The 25301-nt window shown below is 38.5% G+C and overlaps 3 protein-coding genes across 5 annotated transcripts in view; 2 read left to right on the forward strand and 1 right to left on the reverse strand.

Annotated features, from left to right (window-relative positions):
- mfsd2b (major facilitator superfamily domain containing 2B) overlaps nt 1–1836 on the forward strand; it is a 28732-nt gene extending 26896 nt beyond the window's left edge. Inside the window, exon 15 of the mRNA XM_015395031.1 lies at nt 1089–1836. Within this exon, the coding sequence (XP_015250517.1) occupies nt 1089–1137 (49 nt within the window). The 3' untranslated portion in view covers nt 1138–1836. The remainder of the gene's footprint in view (nt 1–1088) is intronic.
- Nucleotides 1837–2060: 224 nt separating this feature from the next.
- On the reverse strand, nt 2061–11068 carry LOC107097760 (chromosome unknown open reading frame, human C2orf44). Of its 3 annotated transcripts, none has more exons than XM_015395050.1 (5): nt 10932–11062; nt 7211–7332; nt 5166–7100; nt 4879–4999; nt 2061–2398 (listed from the first exon to the last, which is right to left on the reverse strand). In XM_015395050.1, the coding sequence occupies exons 3-5, from the start codon at nt 7080–7082 to the stop codon at nt 2202–2204; spliced, it is 2235 nt and encodes a 744-aa protein (XP_015250536.1). In that variant the 5' UTR covers nt 7083–7100; nt 7211–7332; nt 10932–11062; the 3' UTR covers nt 2061–2201. The 3 variants fall into 3 exon arrangements, with proteins under 3 accessions (XP_015250536.1, XP_015250541.1, XP_015250528.1); XM_015395055.1 differs by having other exon boundaries at nt 7176–7332; XM_015395042.1 differs by lacking the exon at nt 7211–7332 and having other exon boundaries at nt 10932–11068.
- A 614-nt stretch (nt 11069–11682) lies between these two features.
- Nucleotides 11683–23568, forward strand: fkbp1b (FK506 binding protein 1B). The gene is made up of 4 exons (XM_015395097.1): nt 11683–11909; nt 15140–15187; nt 21652–21764; nt 22777–23568. Exons 1-4 carry the CDS (start codon nt 11873–11875, stop codon nt 22903–22905), a joined length of 327 nt encoding a protein of 108 aa, XP_015250583.1. The 5' UTR covers nt 11683–11872; the 3' UTR covers nt 22906–23568.
- The last annotated feature ends 1733 nt before the right edge of the window (nt 23569–25301 follow it).

A 25301-nucleotide genomic window follows, 5' to 3' on the forward strand; every position in this document is an offset into this window, starting at 1 on the left:
GAACCTTTTTGTATGTTCATTAAGAAACATACTTTTTGTGAAAGTATCTGACCAGCTTATTTTGCTGATAGATGATCAGTTATTTCTCTAATCACCAAAGAGCTCCGCTAATTACAGAGGACCAAAAGTGCCACAATTCAACAAATACTTTATACGTAATAGCTTAAATAAAATAAAATCATAAAATATTTTAATATTTATAAAAAATTGTCCTGAATTTATAAAGGTTGTAATTTAAACCATCAAAGTGTAAATTGTTCATTCAAACCAGACTAAACCAAACTAAATTGCAATGTAATGTTATTGTCAGTAAAATACTTGCCTTTAGAGAGACTCCTTTTTTTTTTATTCTTTTTTTTTACTACGTTTTGAAGTTGCAAAGTCAAAGTTTGGATCCAGGGATTCAGAGTATCAGAGGAGGGAAGGTAAAGATTAGGGTGATGGCAAGGAGGTTTTCCAGCCACAAAGACTCATGGGAAATAATTAATGGTGAAAGCTACAAAAAAAGCTGATAAGCAATTCTACCTAGCAACTGATTGCTTTTAGATCAGTAAACTTTACCTCACTGACTGAGCTAGATATGAATAGATTAGAACTTTTTGAGATTCCCCATTTCGCATTCATCACAGAAAATCATGTCAGAATGAATCTATTTTTGTTGAATTGTGGCACCACTGGTCCTTAGAGCAAATAAGAGCAGAACTGCACTGCCCATTTTGGTTTACCCAGATATCCCTCAATCAGTTAGCGTCTGATCATATTGTCTTAGCTGAATGTAAATCTTTACTTAGCAGAGATTGTGAGCGCTTTGGAAAAGGATTTGTTCTTCGTTTTCCGACAAATGAATCTTCCTGCCTCCTGTCTCGTATCTAAACATGTCATGAACAAATATCAACGATTGCAGGATTTGTATCCAACTGCTCGATTTCTTGCACATGTATGTTGTAAGCTGTGGCCAAACAACCGAGTCTAATAATATGAAAACATTTTACCTCTTGTATACTAAAAAAAAGTTCAGAAAACCTGTATTTTTACTTTCTACCCATGCTATGAATGTAGCAGCTCACTGATACTGATGTCTCTCGCAGGAAGGAAAGCATTGGCTCCACATCTATGGAAGATTTGAGTAACGCATGAACGGGATGTTGGAGTGAATTCACAAAGCCACGGATTCCAGTCATGAGGCTGGAAGGTTGCTCTTTGGTGTATATTACACTGTCAAACAGGGAAATGGTTTTAATGTAAACATTTGTGTTTTATTGCCACATGTACTGTACAGTCATCTTGAATATATATATAAACATATAATTTATATAAATGAATGTATATGATTTGCTGTATTTAACTCTAGGCTGTTATTTATTTATGATACAAACTGCAAAAAAAGATTTGACGACATGAGATGAATAAACGCCGTAGAGACGGAATAGGACCAAGGACATCTGCGGCTTTTGTGTTTCTTTAGAGTGGAGGTGTTGCAGGAGGAAAAACAATATGTATATTTGTTAATAATCATAAATAACATTTACAATTGATTAAAAATAAGTATACTCTCTTTCAAGTCTAAGGTTAACTCAGAGCATCATTTCAATCATTTCTTAAAATTGCTTAAATTCTACTTCAAATTAGATGTGAATTACATCTACTTAGTTTTATACATACAGTTTAGTATTTCTATTTCTCTTGCACATTTAAGATTGGATGAATATATTTTTGGAACAATTGTAAGTATCACATTTGTATTACTAATTTAATGGTAAATTTCTCACTTTTTTTAGGCAGAAAATGTACTGTTATGATGATTCATGGGGTGTAGCACCATCTAGTGGCCAGATGTGTTACTTCATCCTATAGACTATAGAGTATGAAAGTAATAATTCAGACATTTGGTGGAAACTATTTTATACCGATTAAAAATCCCTTGGGAAAATATGTCAATACTAGCAGGGGAAAAATTTTAAGTTTACAGTATACCCTTGAACTGTTTTCTATTGAGGTAGACTAGAACAAGTGTGTCACATTTTCTCAAAAAAATAAATAAAAAATGTATAAGAGTAATCTCATTTTACTGAAGCAGCATATAAATATACCATCTGAAAGGACAGGTAAAGTATGAACAGTGGTTTTCTGTGGCATTGAGATTGTAAATAGGAAAGTCAAAATGAAACGCTCCTGTGTGAACCTGCACAGTCTGTCAGGAACTAGTATGTGTTGGCCTCTGCTGTTGTCGTAGGGCTTTGGATGGGGGCTGGACTGGATGGGCAGGAATTTTCCGGACTTGCGGGAGTCCGCAGATTCGATTTCCTCTTCCCATTCCGCACGGTCAGTTCATCTTTGGGCTTGAACGTCAGAGGCACAAAGCCATCAGAATCCGCCACAAGCACGATCCACAATGGTCCTGGGAAAGAAAAAAAGGATCCATTTAGTAGTTAAGGGCAGGAATAATTAGTTATACCCCAGCTTAGAGAAGCTACCATTTCGTTCTTCGTTTTTATGTCTAGTTCAACAGCAAGAGGTACTGAACACAAGTGGAAGATGCTGAATGACTATAGTGCAGTTGCCAAAACGCAGAATAATAATCCTATTAGGAATTTTATCTAACATTTTTACCATGTGGAATACCAGAGCAGAATTGAAGGTTGGGTTGTTTTAATCTTTGCTTATAACTTTATGATGTTCAGTCTTAACTGCTGTGAGAAACCTTTCTACACCAAAGAGTTTCTTAGACAAACCATGTTTTCAAATTGACCGTAGACAATGATCCTCTCTCAGAACACTGCTATCAAGGGGAATGGTGTCGATGAAGCCAACGGTAATAAGCACAGAATAATCAAAGCAGTGTGTTTTGTTGGATAAGCCGGATTCAGCAGGATGGGAAACATGTTTAGCAGGATGACTGATTCACCGGACCTCAAGGTTGACACCTATACTTTGTTTTGGTCAGTAGTTTATTCATGAGGAAGGCTACTTCCATCCTGATTGACCATACCTATCCCCTTCACTAGGGCTTCCGCTCTAGGCATCTGACTTAATGCTACCTCAGCAATTTAGAACCTATCTTTTTCTTCACAGCCATCTTTACTCATAATCCAAGCTATCAGAGAAAGTATTTGGGATGGGTATGGAATTGACGTTTAGTTCTAGGTATCCAATTCTGGTACTTACGAATTGTGAGTCAAGTTTGTGTCTCTGCCTTAGCTTGGTGTATTTCAGCAGCTACTGTATTTATCTGCAGTAAAAATCTTTGCAAAATATTATGACTGACCAGAACATTTATTGTTTTTGGGTAGAAATTTTTATTTAAATGCTCATGTTCAGTGTGGATTTTGATTAGTGGGTTCAATAATTGTCTGAATAAGCAGCCAGCGAATCACAGTGGATCAGGTACCATGCTGTAGTTGGGCTTTAATACCTACATGGATCTCTGCATTGTGCAATTGCCCTTTAAGCGCATCTTTCAACTAAACAACCCCAAACATGCCAGTAAGCGACTTGCATCTTGGTTCCAGACCATGCAAGATCAGTGTTATTGAGCATGTTCTAGAAGCGGTGGTGTGAGCTCTAGCAGGCAGTTTCTGAGGGAGGGAAGTCTTAGACCAAAAGTCGATCCCCACCAACTGAAATAGATCCAAAAATGGCTTTTTTTTATTTTTTATAAATTATTATGAGTTCTTGAACATTTTTCCAGGTTCTAGTATACTTGAGCTTGTAAAGAGAGACACTGGCATTGACTTTATGAAAAGTCTATTCATTATTAGGGCGGAACAATTTTGCTGATAATCAAAATTGCCGAAATTTCGTTTTATACAAAAATGACAATGAATGTTGCCTAGTCTGAGTCTAAGTCTTGTTTCAGGACTTTATACTGTAAGCTTTGTGTGGAAAACTATGACTTCTACTTACAAGCATGGATCGGTGTTCTAGCTGTAACTCTGAACTTTCCTGTGTGGCAGCATACTTTAAATATATTACTACCACCTACAGGGCTACAGTAAGACATGTAGTGTATTACTCTTGTTAAATGTAATGTGTCTAAATTTTAGTGCCTCTGGGATTTGAAAATGCATTTTGTTAAATTGCAGTTATATTGCAATTAATTGCCCAGCCCTATTTCTTATTCACATTTTCTTTAATGATGACTAACCCATGGAAGTCTTCCTGTTTTGACTTAGAATATGTGTGATGTTCAATTCATTAGTGTTCATAGAATTAAAAACCATTATAGGAATGTTTTGCTTTATATTTCTTACATGCAACTTTTATTTTGAACAAAGATGAATATAAGTCAAACAACAACCACTAGCTGTCCTTTGGGGGCATTCAAATACTCTCGAGTTGATTGCTTTGTTTGTAGAAGAAAACAAACAAGGAATGATAAGCTGCTTTTGTTTTAAACCTCATAATCTGATCTATGCACCTAATCAGTTCTAATAATAGCTGAGGCAAGTAAACAGAGGAACTATTTCAGACCATGTCGGCTAGGTAAGAAAAGGCAATTTTTAAAAATAAAATATTTCCAATGGTTGTAGCAAAGTGAAGATCAGTGAAGAGAGAGTCGACCCTGAAACAAACACACTGACGGCCCCTCATCAGAGTGGGGGAGGATCATGAGATTTCCAAATCTACAAATGGAGGGACCTAAGAAGATCTCCTGGTGGTATCCACCGATTAACCCTGTACTCTCCATCACAAAACCATTAATCTTATGTGCTATGAGACACAGAGGGCTTTGAAGATAAAGGCAATTTTTGTTTTGAACATAAAAATACAAAAAATATTAACCTAAGAAATTGACACAGAGAATTATAGCCAACGAATTGTTATATTTTCTGCTTTTTGTGTCCTTCTTTAATGATAGATCTGCTTTTCTCCACTTACCGTACATCATCTCCACTATTGTAAGGTTGAAAAGGTCTTGTACGACTCGTAGACACAGCTTTCCTTCACACAGGAGCACTGGCCTCCTCTCATCAATGAACACATTCTCTGACAACTGCTTCTACATACGAGCAAAGAGCAACATGAAGTGAAAATCAGAAGCATCTCTTGAGTGAAAATGTAATCAGTACGTTGATATAAAGTTGTAATTACAGGACAGCAGGAGTACCATATCGATTATAGTCTAAGAAATGGCATGAAGTGGAAATGACTTACTACCACATTACCTGGCATGTCACATTGATATAAGGTGGATCGGCTGCGTTGGGATAGGCTGTTTGGGCCTTCTTGCCGTTCTGTGTATAATCCCCGATTTCCGTCAGGCACCGCTGCACATCTCCGAAACGTGTAAAAAGTTTTTCCATGTTGTGAACCAGCTGCTCCAGGGAGTGCTCCCTTGTCTGTCCGGATGTTTTCTCAGGCATAGGCAGGGTCGGTGGCTCTGAGTGGATCTTCTCTGATTGCTCGAAGCGAGGGGAACTGGACCGGCTGGAGTCTCTGCTGGCCTGGCCTCCTACTGCCAGGCTGGCCATCCGACTGACGTGGTCCATGTCAAAGTTCTCCGCTGCAATGGAAGAGTTTCTGGAAGAGGCTCTTTCAGGGCGCTCAGAGAAGTCCACCGAGCTGGTGATGGGGCTTTGTTCGTTGCTCCTGACCTCTTCCACCAGCCTCCGTCTGTTCCCTGGTGAGCAAATTACCCCTCTTCCAGGCAGCACCAAATCTTTTATCCCTGGGCGCTCCCTATCATCCTTTGACAGGTGCTCTGAGTGCCTCCTAATCCCTGCGCAGAAATTAGAAGACTCATGGTTGATAGCTGAGGGGGATGGTGCGATAGCTGTTCCTCCATCGTATATCAGCTCTTTAGCTATGAGGCGAAGAATATATTTGTCCGTGTTGGAAGACGGAAGAAAAGCAGGGTCAACAGACTTCTGCCGGCCCACCATCAACAGCAGCACTTTGTCACTCAGGAAGCAGACACCTTTGGGTCTTTCATTCGGCTGGAGAGAAATCTGCTGGATGTTGGGCATAGCAGAGGCTGTGATACAGTACACCAGAACCATGTTGCAGGTATTGGAAGCGACTGCAACTGTGGAGGCACGATGATCAAAGGAAACAATATCCGGTACCAAAATTCCTGGAATGCTGACCTTCCTGCTGGTAGTTACCTTCCGCTCATATGTAACCAGAACGAGGTGTGAGCTGTCCTGTCCCGAACCCGTCATAGTGTCTCTGCGCCGCAAGTGGATAAGAGGGCTGGGGTCTGAGCGACGGTGCCTCGCTAAGAGATGGGTAAGATCAAGGGGGCCTGAGCTGGGGATGTATGATCTCTCTGACTCAAATGACCTCCTCCTTGAATCCAGAACGCTATCATCCTCTGACATAACCACGTGTGAGCCCTGGCTGTGGAGGGATTCAGTCTCGTTTGGCAGGTCAAAAGCGATGCCGGAGTTTAACCCACATAATTTATCAAGTGGTAGCTCTGTGGCCACGGCTACTTGAGCTTCTCCTGTGGCCTCAATTGCACAGATGTACCCCCCTACGTCAAAGATGGGGCAAAAGCTGCATGCCACCAGACTTTTCTGAATGTCATTCCAAATAAAAGAATGAAGAGCGCTTCCTATAGCCACCACCAGGCGCGTGCCATCCTTAGTCCAACAGGCGCAATGAATGAGTCCGCTACCTTTGATGTCTGCTTTGATTCTCCTGTTGTCCACCCTGACGGAAAATAATACTGATGTGTCTCGCTTTGTCAGCACGGCCAGCATGTCCAGCTTAGGATGCCAGACACAGCCTTGGGAAAGCAAAGGGAAGGGCTCGCTCATCTCACAGGTCTGTGTGCACAGCAGCTTGTTCTGCTCAAGGGCACTGAGCTGAAGCTGCCACACCGTAACGTGCTTCTTATGCTGGACAGCCAAGAGAGCAGGAGAGTCCGAGCAGCACAGCGGGCCCCAGAAGAGTCCAAAGACATGCTCAAACTGCCCGATTACATTGGTGTCTCCAAACTTCACCTCGCCGTTGAGGAAGTAGAGAGCCGTCAGGCAGACTTGCTTTCCATCTGTCCACGCAATCCCATGTATAGGGTGGATGGCTTGGTGTAGAGTGTTGAGTCCACTTCTAAGCAGCTTTGCCTTTCCAAGATCCATCACGAAAGAACCAAGAAGCTTAAAAAAAGAAAAACAAAAGGAGAACAAATATTTATATAACTCAAAGAATAATTAATAATGAGAGAGACCTACTTGAGGTGGTCTTGCAAAAGGGTAGCTATTGCTACCTGTGCAGATTAAGAACAGCAAAAGCCTCTCCTGTGTCTCCTCCCAAGTACACGCTTTAATCCCCCTCTGCCTGAGCTGAGGCTGTCGTGACGAACACCTACAGCTGCTTACGCCGGATGACCTTAACAACATACAGTTAGGAGCCCAGGGTATTAACAATGCTTTGAGTGGGTCACTGCACCAGCTACTTTTTTTTAAGAGATGGAGAAAGTAGTTTGTAAGTTTTAGACAAAAATATCTTAGTCCTTTCTTTATATAAGGCATATTTAAAATTGGACAGGGAAGAAAAAATAAAAATAAGCAGCAGATCTGAAACCTTGAGTATGGAGAATGTGCAGCAAATACATAGCAGATAAATGTTTTGAATGTTTAAAGAACATCTTATAAGGGTGTAGTTTAGGGTTGCAACTAACGATTATTTTGCAAATCTGTTGATTTTATTTTTATTGATAATCGGATAGCCAAAGGTTCCTTAAAGAAGATTTTTTACAAAATGAAACCAGGCGAAACTAAAACTTTTCCAGTTGAGAAGTTCTGGATAGGGCATATTGGCAGAGGAAAAGATTTTTTTAATCTTAAATACAAAATGTTTATATATATATATATATATATTTTTTTTTTTTTTCTCACAAATTTGATATAATTACTGCTCTAACAGGGTGGTCCTGTCAGCTAAAGACCCAGTTTACAGTCTCTATACTCCAGTTAACGATTATTTGATTGCTAAATGAGTTGAAAATTATTACAATAATTGATCAATAATGATTGATCTGATAAATTTTTCATCTCTATTGTTGTTCATAGTGACGAGAAAGCGTAGATGAGGTTTAAACCACATAATATAAATCCAAATATAGCATTTGATTTGAGTTGCAAGAATGCCTTTTGTGCCAGAGTGACAGATGACTACAATAACCTTCAATGCATAAAGGACACCAATGTATGGAAAAATGAACGGTGACGTTGTCGATGATCTTCCTCATTAACTTAACTGATGCCAATCTTTTTACACTTCTGTTAGAATTATTATATCTTGGTATAACAATATTATTTTCCACCTTTGGTACAGATGAGCCATCCAGAAAATGTGCAAATACTGCATAATAATTGTTAGATTATTAAACAGTATAGCTGTACTGCCAAGTGACCATATGTCTTATCACTAAAAGAAGTTATGACAAGAATAACAACATCCTGTGAAAACCATGGGAAGATCTATCTGATTATGTTTGAAAGACAAAGGAAATGGACAGAGTTGGTTTCCACTGATTATGTTCCAAATTTTGATTGGATGCAGTCAGTGTTTAGCAGCACTACTGAAAAGAAATGTTGAATGAATGTTAGAGTGATTCACTGTTTTTGATGCGTGAGCTTGATTTTTGTGAGTCTCTAAATGGGAATAGTTTTACCAACATGATAATATAGCCTGTACTTCAGGGGGATGCATAGTGGGATTAATTGCCTGGCTGTGTGTTTCCTGGACGGGGCCGCCTTTTACAGCTGCTTTTTGTATCTCTGCTTCTGTCTGCTTGAGCCCCAGTCGACCTCGGCAGAAGACCGCTCACACTGAGCCTGGTTCTGCTGGAGGTTTCTTCCTGTTGAAAGGGAGTTTTTCCTCTCTACTGTTGCTACAAGCATGCTTAGTGTGAGGGATTGCATCAGAGTCAATGAGTTGATGCAATCAGCTGGTTTTCCTTAGATAGAAAACTTTGCATCAATTTGACTGTATGATCTGGTTGAACTGTAAAGTGCCTTAAGATTGTGAATTGGCGCCATATAAATAAACTGAATTGAATTGAATTATTAGTAGAATAAATGTTGGAGCAAATTCTCTTAATGAAAAACATCAAGCAGGCTGTGTGTTTTTATAGTAACTTGGGTGGAAATCATTGCTAAATATTAGTTGCACAGATTAGAATTTGGTGACCAGTTTTTCAGTTTGTGGTTTAGTAAAGGTTTGACTGCCTCCCAATTTTGAGGAGTGTTCGCCTAGTGGTTAGAGCAGTGCGTTGTGTTCTGAAAAGGTTGCAAGTACCTGGTTCGATCTAGCCTGACGTAGTCCGACTCAATTCTAGTCAGAATATGAGTCTGATACTGCTCCATAGAGCTGTGATTATGGGGCGTGTTTCGNGGTTCTGCTGGAGGTTTCTTCCTGTTGAAAGGGAGTTTTTCCTCTCCACTGTCGCTTCAAGCTTGCTTATTGTGAGGGATCGCGATGCAATCAATTGGTTTTCCTTAGATAGAAAACTTTGTATCAACTTGACTGTATGATCTGGTTGAACTGTAAAGTGTCTTGAGATGACGTGTTGTGAATTGGCACTATATGAACTGAATTGAATTGACAATTGAATTGAATTAATAGTAGAATAAATGTTGGAGCCAATTCTCTTAATGGAAAACATCAAGCAGGTCATGTGTTTTTATAGTAACCTGGGTGGAAATCTTACTAAATATTAGAGTTGCACAGATTAGAATTTGGTGACCAGTTTTTCAATTTGTGGTTTAGCTTAAGCTTTGACTGCCTCTCAATTTTGGGGAGTGTTGGCCTAGTGGTTAGAGCAGTGCATTGTGCTCTGAAAAGGTTGCAAGTACCTGGTTCAATCCCCACAACCTGCACTCTGGGTTACTGAGCAAAAACCCTTAACCCCACACTGTTCCCCGGGTGCCACACAATGGCAGCCCACTGCTCCCCCAGGGGATGGGTTAACTGCAGAGAGTGAATTTCCCCATTGTGGGATAATAAAGGGATTTACATTTACATAAAAACTTTTAAATTAAAGAAAGCAGATATAAGAAACACAAAGGGTTTTTCTAGCCCTTTCTAGGTTTTTCTTTGCGTTCAATTAGCAATTAGCATGTTCAGTGTGGTTGGCATCACAAAGAAAGCTTTCTCTGAGTGAATATTTGACTGCATATAAACCCTCAACAGGATTACAAAATAACTGCCAATGTTTGTTAAACCAGCATTTTCATAGTCAACAGAGACCAAAATATCAAAAGAAGTTAATGTTCTCCCTTCAGCCTTCCTATTATCTGCTGCTAGTCTTGATTTCACTTCCAAAACTGAATGAACACTTGGTAAACTACAATAAAATACTGTTTTATTTTCAGTCGCTTCAGACTATGTTTTGGTTATTCCACTTTATTAAAAATACTATACAGACTTGAAATGCATAAATGTAAATGTATGCATTTAGAAAACCACATTTTTAAGTTTTCAGTCTTCCTGTTACCAGTCAGGCTAAAATCATAGACCCTTGGTCACCAGGTGATTATCTTTAATAATTACCATATATTAATAAAATCTGACTGTTTTAGTTTGCTCTAGCCCTCTTCATTACACTCGTCTGGTGCTTTGTTTTGCCAAATTTGACAGAATTTCATGCTGATTTCAACACTTGACTCTATAATTATGCTTTAGCCATTTAGTGAACAGGGAAACCTGTTGGAAGGAGGAATGTAATTAAAAACATGTAAATAACGGGAAAATGAAATACAGAAATATAAAAATCCCTTAAATTACCCTAATCCTAGACCTTGTGTAATGACGCCATGTGTATGGGAATAATTTTAACTAGATTAAGTAGCAGATAACAACGACATACCTCAACAATTCAAAAACATGATCTATATACAACACGAAACGTCTACTTCGCCAACTTTACAGGAGAATCTTTGCTTTAAGTTGTGAAATTAAATGATGTAAAGAACTGCACCAACCTGCGGTTATACTGGTCGCATGCCTGAAAAATATAACATCCGCCTCGGACGAAAAGATGAAAAACAAACAACAAAAAAGTAACATGTATTTTATTTAGTTGAAATGTGCCTCCAACGTTGCTCTGCGTGACCCGGAAACAAAACTAACCGTACTGTGACAGGTGCATCATGGGATATGAAGTTCGCCAAACAAGAATCTCTCTTTTTTATTTATTTATTTTTTTATTAACCTCTGCTTCTAACAATAACCACTTTGGACGAAAACCTGAAAAATGAACAACTAAAAATAAAATGTATTTTATTTAGTTGAAATGTAAACCCCAATGTTGCTCAGTGCGACTCAAAAACAAAACTAACCGTACTGTGGCACAGGTGCATCATGGGATATGTAGTGGCTAAACAAGAATATCTTTTTTTTTTTTACCTCTGCTTCTAACAACAACCGCCTTGGACGAAAAACTGAAGAAAAAAAAACAACAATTACAAATGAAATGTATTTTATTTAGTTGAAATGTGCCCCCAACGTTGCTCTGTGCGACTCAGAAACAAAACTAACCGTACTGTGGCAGGTGCATCATGGGATATGTAGTTCGCTAAACATGAATCTCGTTTTTTTTTTACCTCTATTTGTAACAACAACCGTTTCCTTAATTGTTGGAAGAAAAAAACGAATTACATATTTATTCCCACCAAAACTGCATTTAGTCGTGAAAAGGGCTAATTGTACATTAAGAACTAACATGTCTCCTCTGTGAGGCGCAGTTTCGTCGCCTCGCCACAGAATAGCGGGGCTCTCTGGGCTGCTGGAAGCTGCGGCTCCGTTCAATACATGATTTCAATCTATTAAACCCGACTGGTAGCCGCTGAAGAGCGCAGAACCGGCCGAGTAAAGGGGCTTTTAGGCTTTATGCTACATAGTTAGCTTCCGAAGTAGCACAGCCATGGGCGTAGAAGTCGAGACCATATCTCCCGGTGATGGTAAGTACATTCAGCCGCCTGGGTTGCCATTAATACGGGCTGGGGAGCGGGCGCTGGTACCGCTGCTGCTGGTTCTAGATCCCTGGAATGTCGCAAAGTTCATAAATAATCCTGTGGTTTCAGAAGTACCGTGTTTGCAAACTGCTTTGGCAGTTAATATTGTTTGGTGAATAATTGAATCGCTGTGATGAAGCTCAATCTTTAAGGGGCTCACCCTCACTGAAACCCTGCATGGCATCTTTCCAGAACCCTCCATACTTGCTACCACACATGCTAGTAGCCCAACAAATCTGAAATAATAACCCTCTATTAATTATCAGTGTTATTATGAGGAACCTGAACACATCACAGCAGGGAGATATACTTATTATGTTATCATTTCGAGTATTTGAAGGACTATGCTGGAGTAGAACCTGGATTTCTATCGTAACTGTCAAAAAAGATTGAGATTTTCCAAAATAAATGGCTTAAGTTATAAGTAATTAAAGTAAAATCCATCCAGGTTAATATAAGAATGACAGATCTGACTGAAGGGAATCTCTGGGGGAAGGAAAATGTCAATAAAAACGCATAGATCATCTAATTAAATGTAGGATTTGTATTTGGTTCTTGTTGTTAATCCATAGATGAATCTGAAATCAGGTCTTCATCTGTGAAACTACAAGCTTAGAAGTTATGAGTACAAGTTAAAACTTTGCAAAAATAGAAGCGTAAAACACAAACCGACAAATAAGAATTGCAAATTTATTGGTACAAATCTAAAAATATGTACAGGTATATTTGTGACTCATACTCGTACATTTGAGCAGTACCTTTGCATAAGTGATTCAGATTCGTAAATTTTGAATTTGTGCCCGAAGAGTCGTGCTTTTGTGCTTTTGTCATCGCAAAGTTGTAACTTCCTATCTTTTATTCATTATTTCTAAACTAGTTTCTCTCAGATGAAGACCTGATGTACAGTGTATCTATTAGTTGGTAACATGGAACAAGCACAGATCCTACATTTATTTACATTAGACATCAATTTACAAATTAAAGGAATAGTGGAGGATGTTCTTTTTCCAGGTGGATCATCTAAATAATTGGTTTTCCTAAACGGCAATCATTCTGGTGATATGTTTACGTAAGGCCGTCCTGTTCTCTTCCTCTTTTTTGGAAAGTAACATTGCATGAGGGATGCAAACAGCAACTTTTAAACTGAGCGTGCACAAGGAGAAATGGACTTGTGCACGCTCTTGCATGCACAAGTCCATTTCCCCTCGTGCACGTTCTGTTTAAATGTTGCTGTTTGTGCCTTGAACAGAGCGTGCACAAGGAGAAATGGGCTTGTGCACGATCTTGCATAAGTTTAGTAGGCGTTCCATATCTGGAGCAGGTACAGGGTTGTGTATGTGCATTTTTTTTTAAGTGTAGAGGGCGGGTATTTTCAAAAATTTGCGAAAATCCTCCACTTTACCTTTAATGTGTTTTTATTGGCAGTTATCTTACCCCATAGAAATATCTAAGCTTTAATGCAGGGAATTAGATTTTTATTTACATTTTATTTTTTTTGTCGAGGACACCTGTACCTTAATGCCCAACATTAAACTCTGGGTTTTTCTTGATGATTTTTAAGGTCTGACCTTCCAATACATTGTTTTCGAGCACTACATTTGAATGGAGCAATAATGTTCTGGAACTTGTTTTAGAGAGCTAGTAGGTTGGAGTATAGAAGATGAAATGCATGGAAAAAATGGGGTGAAATGCTGTTTGAAAAAAAAAAAAATGGTGGTGGTTTTTAGTTTGAATATGAAATAAAATTAAGATAGGTCAAATCTGATCTTTGCTAACGGATTTATGCGCTGTCTGTGAAATTTAGTTACTTTTATGCCCCTGTCACACCGTGACTATTTAGACCAGCGTATGCCTGACGTACGAAAAATCTGGCAAAAACACTGGCATATGGTGGATAAGGTATGGGTAGGTTTTGTATAAGTTATGAGATGGTGAAGCATGCAAAAGCACCCTGAAACACGCTGGCACACGTCGACATGTGAGTACACCGAGAAATTTTGGGCATGCTCAAAATTTCCCGACATATGCTAGCGTATACTCACACGTGGGACATAAATTATAGGTGAGTTATCTGATCGTTGACTTACGTTATATGTAAGGTCATCATAAGTTGTGGTTTTATCTAATCCAAATCCTATGAGTAAGTTGTGCGTGACTTATCTCCAATACATATCGAAGTGTTTGACGTGTTCCAAACTTCCAGCTACTGTATAATGGCGTATTGGCAGTGTTTTGGTATAGAAGGGGGATTCAAAGGAGGAAGGCGTTAGTTCTCAGACTTCATCCCCATCATAGGGTGAGCGAGAAGGTGTGTGTGATAGATTCTTCATGCGTTCACGCCAATGCCTATGCCCATGAAATGTCCTAGAAGACATAATGCTGAATCTGCTGCGACTGCGAACCATTTTTCTTTCTTTTTATTTATTTAATTTTTTTTTTTGTGGCGGGTGGTAAACATTAGCTAGGTTAATACCACGATCAAAGATACCTTTTTGTGCAGGCAGGGCGCCTTCGGGCGCAATGCTGCCCCCCTCATGACACTGGCTTGTGACATTTCATGGGCATTACGCTGCCGTGCATTATGCATAAGTCAGACTGTCATTGGACAAAGCTCTGGACTTGTTATGAATACGCTATGTATACGCCGAAAATAGAAAAATATACATAAAAAGTTCAGCGTATTCCAGAGTTTAAGGAGAATCTGGGTCTGTCTAAATCGGCAAGGTGTGACAGGGGCTTAAGCTGGACTAGCCCTTTTTAACAAAACATTCGTCGTTGACTAAATTCCCTGCAGTCTGTGTAAAGATCAAACATGAAGCTCAAACTCTTTGCTACAGATTATCAATAAACCCATTTTGTTGAAGTTAGGTTTAAAAACATGTGAAAAATAGCGAAAGACACAAAGAAACAATCAAAATGCAATTCATGTACCAAAAAAAAGGGAAAGAAATGCTTGTGTGAAAGTATGTTTAATGTAGTACTTTTTTGTAGTTTGAATAAAATAAAGATTTTCATCCAAACAACAAATCAAATAGAAAAACCCACCATGACATGTTGATGTAGAGGTAATAAATTATGAAGAAAAAGAGTAGATGAGCACTTTTAGGATGATTGCTGTATTAGCCTCTCAGAATCAGTGTTTGCTCACCCTAACATTTCTCTTCTTCTTTTAACAGGGCGAACATTTCCAAAGAAAGGCCAAACATGTGTTGTTCATTACATAGGTAACTATTTTTTTTTGTTGTTCTCTGGAATCTTTAAACTCTACATCCTTTCTTTGTCCTTGCTGCTGAAAGAGGAAATCTGCCCATTTGTTCATTGTCTGCTCTGCTCAGATTGCAAGTTGATGGCCGCATTCCAACAGCCTGCAGGCCCGTGCACCTGTGTTTTGGTTGGGTTTTCATAATCTCTGTAGGGTCGCCTTCTGTGTCACACATCATTAGTTTGCTTTTGTTCTGAAAGAGAAATCAGATGTTTTATTCTGTCTGCTTTGTAACATTTTTTTCCGGCATGTTTCACACTTGCAAACACACGTCTGCTTTCTTTTTCCTGTTTGTCTCCCGTCAGAAGGTCTGGTTTTAAGGTTGGGCAGTAAGACGCATAATAATAAAATACATTTGGGCTGTTCTGAGCCTCAGGGTTGGATGTCCAGACAACTAGGTCAGACAGAAAGTAAACAAAACCCAGTTTGCATGTCAACCGTCTAATATCACGTGTTTTTGTTTATGTGGGTATGGAACCAATCCCTGTCGGTACGTTCCCTTCAGTAGACAGGTTAGGTAACAGTATCATTGTGGCATTGCTTAGCCCAAGGTGCTGCTTTAAATGAACTAATATGTGACTCATTCTTAGCCTAATGAAATCGATTTAGGCAGTGATGAACGAGCAGGTTTTAAAGTATGAGATGCAACATTTAGTTCTCAGGGTTACAGGTTTATTTTTTTATCAAAACGTTAATTACTATTGGTAAAGCATTGATTGCTTTATTTTTCTCGGTCATTGTGTGTGACTAAATGAGCAGCTGTATGCACGTAAAACTGGTTTTCATAATCATACTTAATGCAGTGGTTTAAAGATGTCATCTTCAAAGTGCAGGGATCTAGCAGTATGATTTAGTGTCATTATATTTGGATTAACCCTTTTTTTCTGCTAGATGAATGTTATGTTTTCTTATTTTTTTCAAGTGTTTTTACATTCATTGATTTATAATTGGACACATTTTCTAGATACCAGCTATTAAATGACTGTTTAAGTCTGCAGCACTGATGCACAATTCACCCAACATGTTACTGTGCTTTTTACGATAAAAGGTGATTTTAAATCAGCTCTTTTTAAGCACTAAAGAAAAAAAGAAAAGGGGAATATTTTTTTTTGAAAAATGAAGAATATTTGTACAATATTAATGATCAGAGAGCAGGTCAGACATCCCAGCCTCTGCGTCCCTTTAATGGAATCTGCTGACAGATTGGATGAACTGGAGCTTAGACAAAAGCTTCAGATTTTTTTAAGGTAATCTCAGTTGGGTGTCTCCTGGCTTAGACTGGCCATTTTGGGACAGCCATTTAGTGCAAAGAACAAAATAATGCCAGTGTTTTCTTTTTTTATACCAAAAACCCAGCATGTTATTCCTATAAGACTTTAATGACCAAATTAATGTTTACTAATTTATTGTCTAGCTAAACAAAAAGTGAATTTCTCTCTTTTTTGTTTTTATTTCTTTGCCTTTTGACCTACTGTGTTTGTGCATAAGCTTTTGGTATTTTGGAGGCAATGCCTTCACAGAGTTAAGCCAAAGCTGCTCTGAACAAAAGGCTAAAAAATATTGTTGTATAAGCAGGGGAAATGCATTTGCAGAGAAAAAGTAAACTGATTTCATCTAATTTGAAATAAACAAACCCGAAAGACAAAAGACGATCTAATTTTGGAGCCGTATCAAGTCTATTAGAATCATAAATAAAGCTGCATTGATTGTACTTGGAAGAGTTTGTGTGCAAATTCTCAGAGTATTACGTTTAGCTTAGTCGTGCCATGATCCTCATTTTCAAGAAATGAGCATATCTCTCCGGAGAGATATTTCTCAGTACGTGATTGTTTTTGAGCCTACTGTGTTTCAAGCATCTAGCAATGCAGACCTCCCCTTCTGCTCTTTAAAGCTGCTCTGCCTTCTTGTTTTCTCGTTTTCACCCCGGGGATTTTAGTCATGCGGACACAGACAGGCCAGAGCAAACAGACACAAAGATTTGGAGCAGTGACCTCTCTCTGACTCCGGCGAGAGTTGCTCAAATTAGCTGAGAGGTCATTGCCACTTGGCAGATACCAGCTCTGGCCTTAAACCTGCAAAGTATAGAGCTTTGCAGAAGTATTCACACCTCCTGAACTTTTTGACATTTTGTCTTTTCCCAGACTACAGACTTAAGTGGGTTTTTTGTGTTGGTGAACGACCAACACAAAGCAGCACATTGTTTATTTGATATTTATTCAGATTTAATCACTAATCTGAACAGCTGCCTTTTTTCGACATGGTCAATATTTACCTCCTTCCATTTGCAGAACCTACTCCAAACAGCTTCCCTGTCGCTGCTGTAGAAAGGCCTCCCCACACCATGATGATGCCACCACCATGCCTCCTGATGGGGCTGGTGTGTCTATGGGGATTAATGCTGTTTTAAGCCTGTTAGTTAAAGCTATAGGTTGTGTTTTGGTGGTTTTTAGTTTTATATATTGTTTTCAAATGAAGCAATAATTCTGATGTTCAATTCTTTGATTATTACTAAAGAAATCATAATTTTTTTTTATCCGCCTAGATAGAATCAGACTAAAAGGGGGCTTTTTACAAGTTTTCATATAGAAAAAAAAAGGTATAAAATATTATATTACCCCCATATTTTACCCCACTTTACAATTATGCACTACTTAAAGTTGGATTTATCATCTATGGTCCCATTAAAATGCATTGTTGAGGTTCAAGAGATCTGAATGTTTTCGCAATGCACTGCAGCCCTGTTTCTGTCATCCACCCTAAATGTCCGCAGGCTCACAGATTGGCAGCTCTAACAGCTGCAGTCCTGCTGTCTCAAGCTTGTTTTTCTGCATATGAGACTGTCGCCAAAGGAGGAAAACTTAGGCAGATATGGTATCAGTCAGTACGAAGAAAGGAAAAGGAGTCTGAGATAAATGCGGTGATTAGCGGCACCAGGCTTCAAAGACTAACGTTGCTCTCGGTTTTTAACTTAAAGCGAGGCTCCAGCAGGGAGGGAAATGATGTCAGGCCTAATTTTGGTCGGGGTTCTAGTGTTTTACGTCCGAGAATGCCAAAAACTTGACATCTTAAGGTGAGACTGAGGAGCAGGTTGAAAGTCACAAGCCGCCAAGCCTCAGACTTCTGTGGAGGAAATGTTATTTGAGTCTGTCATGTTTTCACTTCCAGCAGTATGGAGTTCATGCAAGTAGAAAAAAAAAACCAAAACAGTTTGAGATTAAGGGAAACTTCATCCCCTGTTGAGCTGTCTGTATGCTTGACAGGCCTTTCACAGCTCGTATTCCCATAGTAAACATAATATTCTATGCATGATACACCTGGCAGATGCCATGGGGTATGGATATGAGGGAAAAAATAAAGTTAAAATATCAACTAAACACTGAACACAGAAAAACAGAGCTCTACTTGTCTTATTTTCACTGTTCAGTTACAGTGTAAGAGTAACTTTTACACTCCTGCTGGTGATCATTCAGATGCAGCCAATACTGTGACTCTAAAACGAGTGCTAAACGACTCTTTCTCCTAGTTACTCCATCATACAAAGGAAGGATGATCGAGACTTATTCACTAAGATGTGCGCTCCTGCAGCTTTGGAGCGGATCTGCTCAATAGGTATCTCTACACACGTCTCAGTTCAGCCACATTTGAGCCCAGGGGGGCTGCTCGGCTGGCAGCTCTGCTAGACGAGGGGCAACACAGGATACAGTTAGTGGAGTAAAAATAACCCCACCCCGGTGTGGTATGGCTCTCTGCCAGCCTACAACTAAGTGAAACCCTCTGACGAGGAGAGAGTCTGGGAGCCGAGCGCAGGAAGGGATAGGCTTTGCTTTATTTTTGCAGACCGCACCCAGGCTTAGCTGCACAAAAAACGATAATAGAGCACTGAAACTCCATGGGTGGGGGGGTCAACAATAAGGAGTATGTGTGCTTTTTGTGTGCACAGGATTAATGTTAAAATCAGATTGTTAAATAACGTCCTTCTTTAGGCTTGTTCAAGATGGATTCTCCATTTTTTTTACTCCTTCTGATTTTACCAAACTTTTCAGACACAAACTTCACCTTCCTGTAAGTCCACAAAGGTGACCCTCCTGGGGAGAAAAAAAAAACAAAAAAGCAATGCATTATTTTTGCCTTGGTGCAGAGTGTATATATCCAGTATCTTGTTAACGTCATCCGCCACCCCATCCAATCACAAGAGACAGCTGTAATGTGCGAACCCTCCATGGCCTCCTGTCTTGTGGGCAGCATTTGGCTTCAATTTGGATTGCCCCCCCGACACTGAACTCACTTTATGCAATCGTTGCCAAAAGTTGTGGTCCCGCTGCTCGTATGACCTGCAGCAGGTGGCGTTTGCCTCGGTGTGTGTGAACCTGACGACTCCATGATTGGAAACGGACTTCGCCATTGATATATGGGCTAACAGGGCTTCTTGGAAATTATAGACCTGCTAATTTTAGGGGAAAGGAAACAGGAGAAGCAGTACAGTATCATCATTCATATGACTAGATAGGCAAGACACCATGATTACATTTTGGTTGACACCAAACTTAAACGCTAAATATTCACACTTATTGAGTAGAATTATGACAGGCAATTAAATTCAAAGCTGTCATGGAGATTCTGGCTGAAAACTATTTGGTTTCAAGGAATTCTTTTTCTCTTCCTTATGTTTTTATTTCATGCTTGGTGTGATTAAAGACAGCCTGTTTATATTACAGCTGTAAAATTCATAGAAGGAGATAAAAATGTTTAGTTTTACTACTTTGGAAGCTGTCTGCAGGATATTAGAGAGGCTACCTGAGGTGTCCTCTGACTGATTGGAGCATGCATTTTCACTTATCCATAGGCAAACTATTCGTAGTGGTGCTTTTAGCATATTTAGGAAATCAATGTGACAAAAGGAAAATAGTTTTAGCAGTTGCTGCCTCTGTGGCTTACATGCATTGCTGGAGTGTTTTTAAGAGAGTCCTATCAGGGTGTCATGATAACATGATCAATGTTATGGGGATGTGTTAGGGTTGGTTTCCTCAGTACATCCAAGCAATTAGTGCAACAATGGAAACGTTTTTCCATTTGCTACTTGAGCAGAAGAATAAATACCCAGATACTTATGAATAACTGAATGGTAGAGCTTTCTAAAAGCATTAAAGTTATTGCAATGAATTTTTCTTGTTGTTCTTCAGGCTTTTTCTGCCACAGAATTAGCTGTACTGCAAAATTCCTTATGACTCTGCCTCTTTTCTGCACCATCATAACCTGACAGAAACTGTGCTGTAGTGACTGCCTTCACGATAGGCCTGAAAGTGAAGATGTAGGTACAGAAAACTCTCCTAGAATTAGTACAGTTAGGGAAGAAACATCTAAAGCGCATGTGATGAGATGAAAGCCGCACAGGAAAGGTAGATGGAAACAAGATCCTCTTAACTTTCTGCAAACCAACAATCATGTAAAATTTTCTATTGATGCAATGACACGTGCTCAGCAGCCAAATACAGGCTGGCTGCAAATGTAGTTTTTACTAAATAATTTTGTAGACAGTGAAGTATACACTGCATGAAAAATGAATTTCACCCAGTATTCCATATTGGCTGTATTAATATGCAAAAATCAATAGTAAACCACCTTGTAGAAAACGATGAAAAGCTGCAGTGTTTTTTATTTTCTGAAATGGTAAAAAAGCTACCAAAGAACAGACACCTGGGAGATAAGATGCCTCTTCCTTTATGTCAGGTTTTCAGCTTATGGCTTTAATGATGCTGAAATAAACTTTTACGCCTGCGAGACATTGTTGGTTGTGGTATTGTCTGTAGATCAGTACGAAATGTTTGTCCTTGAGGCAGACTGTTCTTAAATCAACCGGCTTAAGTTACTGTTTACAACTGGCTGAATCCCAGCAGGTTGTTTAGACGGACTGCTCCGTACAGCAGGGTTTACCTGTGGGTGTAGATTCCTTTTCCATGCAGATCAGTTGTGCTTGCTTGTCTTTTAAGTGTCATAAGGTTCAGGAGTCATTAATACAGCACAGGATTACTTTAGACTGTGTGTCTGAAGGTAGTGAAGCTCTGAAAGAAAGGGAGGCAATCATTTATTTTATTTTATTTTTTTTTTGACTTTTTGAAAAATTAATACCCTCAACCTTATCAGGCAAAAAGGTTTGGTTTCATCTGAAGGAGCAGATTACTATACAGCTGGAGCCTTTGTTATCCTTGTCTCCCTTTGGTCTACATACATGCAAGAAATGGCCTATTTAGCTTTTAAAAATAATCCACTAAACTAGGCCAACACCTTCTGATTCACACTTGATCTCAGTTAATTAAAGAAACAGAACCAGAACAAAATTATGTGGCAGGACACACCTAAGTATGGTTTCTTTTTTGATTTTGTGATGCTGCATCGAAGAGAGATGTGAGTTTATATTTTCTTTGGCAGGTATGCTGCAGAATGGGAAAAAGTTTGACTCGTCCCGAGACAGGAACAAACCTTTTAAGTTCAAGATTGGACGGATGGAGGTTATAAAAGGTTGGGAAGAAGGCGTAGCACAGGTAAGAAGGGGATGTGCTTTTTCTATAACGATTGTCAGGTGTGATTAAATCAAGCCACATGGTAGATGGCGCTGATGCTTTGCAGAAAAAAAGTCCTGGCTTTGAATCCTTGTCAGGAATCATTAGTTCAAATCACGATTTAAAGGTTATTTACTATGTGGGTCTGTGTTTCCATGGTAACATATTTAAGGGGTTGTTCCAATGTTACCCTCCATGGTAGATAAATCAAAAGTAGAAATGATAATGCTTAAAGCAAACATATTTAAAATCGACAAGTTTGGTCTCATCACAATTACTTAAATTGGCAAAGAAGAAAATGTTTGAAAACAAAGTACAAAAAAAAATGATTAAAACTATGAAAATAGCTATACAAAAAAAAAAGAATTACATTTTAGCAGAAATATTCAATGAGAATAAGGGAAACCATCTTTAATCGTTTTAACTGTTGGATCATTGGAGATTGTCCACAAAGTCCAGGAAATCCACATATCTGTCATAGTGAATGTGTTTTATAACATGCAACTCAATACTTTTAATCATTGTTATACTAATAAAATGTGTAATTTTATTCAGGCCCAAGCAGCAATAACACTGGGGAGGCCTAATTTATTTAGAATGTTTTTTTTTACTTACGTAGTAAATACATTTAAATAGTACCAATTCCACATCATCAAGTCTTTAAAAGGTCAGATTGCATCTGCATAAATTAAACTTTAGTTAAAAGTACACACTGCTCTTGTAATATACCTTTATATTTACCTTTATTTAGCACTTTTAGCCCGTCTGTTGCTGTTAGTGTGTTTGGCTTTGGAGGACTGGAAGAATTGCTGACAGGCCATGCTTACACAGAGATAACATGCAAGCTTTTTTTTTTCTATTTTGTTCATTTTTTTAAGTGCTTACAAACAGAAATATAACATTAAGTTAAGTCTTTTTCCACTTATTCTCCACCTTGTATTTGCTGGTGTGGTCAGTAAATCTAGATGTGTCCATCTTTCCTCCTGTGCCTCAGATGAGCCTCGGCCAGAGGGCGAAACTCACCTGCACACCAGACATGGCTTATGGAGCGACAGGCCACCCTGGAGTCATCCCCCCAAATGCCACGCTCGTCTTTGACGTGGAGCTGCTTAAGCTGGAATGACGGCTGGTTTTACAACACAAAGGTTGACAGGCGGGCTGCATTCGCCATGACCTGTTTTTACAGGAGACCATACCTGCTCGCTGCCCGCCACGACCTCCTGCCTGCTCCTCCTCCTTTGTTTTAAATTTCTACATCTTCTTCATTTCAGTATTTAAATGTAACTTCTGCTGCTTTATTGGCATCTTGTCTCTATGGGTTCTCCTCTAAGATATCCACGTCCTGTAATACTTAAACTCACATATATAAATTCTGTTTGTTAAAAAATGCTTTTTTTTAATGTTCATCTAATGTTAGTTCTTTTAGAGCGATCCATAGGAGGATAAAGATCCACAAACTATTGCAATCTAAACTGCCTTACGGTTCAAACAACAGAGGACGGGTACACAAGTTTAAGATCAGAACTTTTTGCTCTGTATACAATCTGGGCATTATATACCACTGTCTACATCGACACTTGGATGAAAGCTTGTCCTGCTGAATTCTCTGAATGATTTTGCTGTCCACTTTGTTTTATAACCTATCTGCACATCTAATGCAAGTGTACCCTATCAGATGCAACCCAGTACTGTACAGTGTGTTGAAGAGCCATTACTACTGCAACAGTTCACTGACCAAGTCCTGAATAAAATTGGCATGTACTGTATTGAGAGGTCTGTGTTACTGTTGTTATTTTTAATCAATCAAAATAAAAGAATGATAGACAAGCAGCATTAAAATCATGACTCTGGAAAAGGAGAATTTGGGTTGTATGCTGGTGAAGATTCTCAGTCATCCAGGTTGTAGTCATTCCAGAAAAAGTAAAAAAAAAAACAATCCACTGGACTTGGTTTCTAAGAGACGTTTTGCTGACTTCAAAATGAAAAGGATGTTTATTTAATTGAAAAAGCTTCCTGGATGGGAAGCAAAATATCTTCAAACTTGGAAACCAAATCCAGTGGATTGTTTTTTTTTTTTTATTTACTTTTTTTGGAATGAGAATTTGGGTTTTTAAATTCTTTATTAGTCAATGCTGTAATATATAATCCTTAATGGACTTGGATATTTGGGGGTTTTGGATACATAAAAATAATATAAATCTCAAAAAGATATTTAAAATACACCCCAAAGTACTATTAACAATAATACTCACATAAAACTATAACTGATTATGTATTCTGTGCCTTTTATACAGTTAGTTTTGGATTGGTTTGCAGCACAAAGCTGGAAATTCTAATGCAAAGTTTAAAACAAGATATAGAATATATGTAATATTGGTTATCAACTGATTAAATACCTTTCTAAAATTGCACAGGGTTATATTTTCAAGTGATATCGGCATAACAGAAATCTATCCCATGCTTACTGCCATTTTTACCCAGTGGAAGCATAAAGAGAATTGGCCCAAGTACTGAAACCTTTGGTATGCCAGTTTAGTGCTGTTTGCTTAACATATTGTTGCAACGTGCTATTAAAAACTTTAAAAAGCACACAAGTCAAGGACTGAAGAAATGGTGTAAAAAAAACTAGAGAGGGAAATGGAAAAAAAAGACAAAAAAGTAAATAAAACTGAACAAGTGTACTGCCATTCAGAATAAAAAATGTTAGATTTCTAAATATTCAGTCAAAATATGTCAGAATTATATATTTATATGTTTACAATGTGACTCTTTTAACTTGAGAACTTCAATGCATGTCTTTCTCCCTGCCCCTTTCCTGTCTTCAAACCATGATTAAAGGCTTCTAGACCCACAGAAAAATTAGCTTTGTACAAACCCTTGGAATACCAAACATTTTCTAACCTGGGTGTTTAAGTGGAGGCACAAACCTTCATTGTATGCAACTTAAACATGCTAGATGTTTGTAGGGCGACCACAGGTGGGCAGTATGTAGCTGAGACGCAAAAGCCTCAACAAATTTAAACAGGCCAAACAGAGTGTAAACATTAATGCAACTCTCCATATGAAACTGAAAAATTAATAAAAGGTTTCTACTTTTAATTGAAATTAGTATGAAGTCAGAGTTACAAATACAAGACATATAAGTGAAATAACATAAATTGGAAAGATTTAAAATAAAAGCATAATGAATATCACCTTCCATAAAGAAAAAAAAAATGGACACCAAAATATACTTTTATAATTTGGATTATTAGCCCTTTTCAGATGGTATTCCACTTATACTGCAGAGGTGGGATAGGATAGGCTGTAAAAGGTCAGTTGAGGAAATAGCTTTGGGAAGAATTATGTGTAGAGAAAAATGATAAGAGACTCAAGTTTGGACTGTAAGTGTGAATTCTATTAGTGTATTTTACAAGTATTTCAAATGTCTAATAGAAAATACATGTGAATACAGGACTTGTGTGTTCTGACATGTTTTCCTTTTACAGTGTTTTTTGTAGTATATGCCAGTTGCGTTTC

Source organism: Cyprinodon variegatus, unplaced genomic scaffold (assembly GCF_000732505.1).
Source record: "Cyprinodon variegatus isolate N-32 unplaced genomic scaffold, C_variegatus-1.0 Scaffold25, whole genome shotgun sequence".
Taxonomy (NCBI): Eukaryota; Metazoa; Chordata; class Actinopteri; order Cyprinodontiformes; family Cyprinodontidae; genus Cyprinodon; species Cyprinodon variegatus.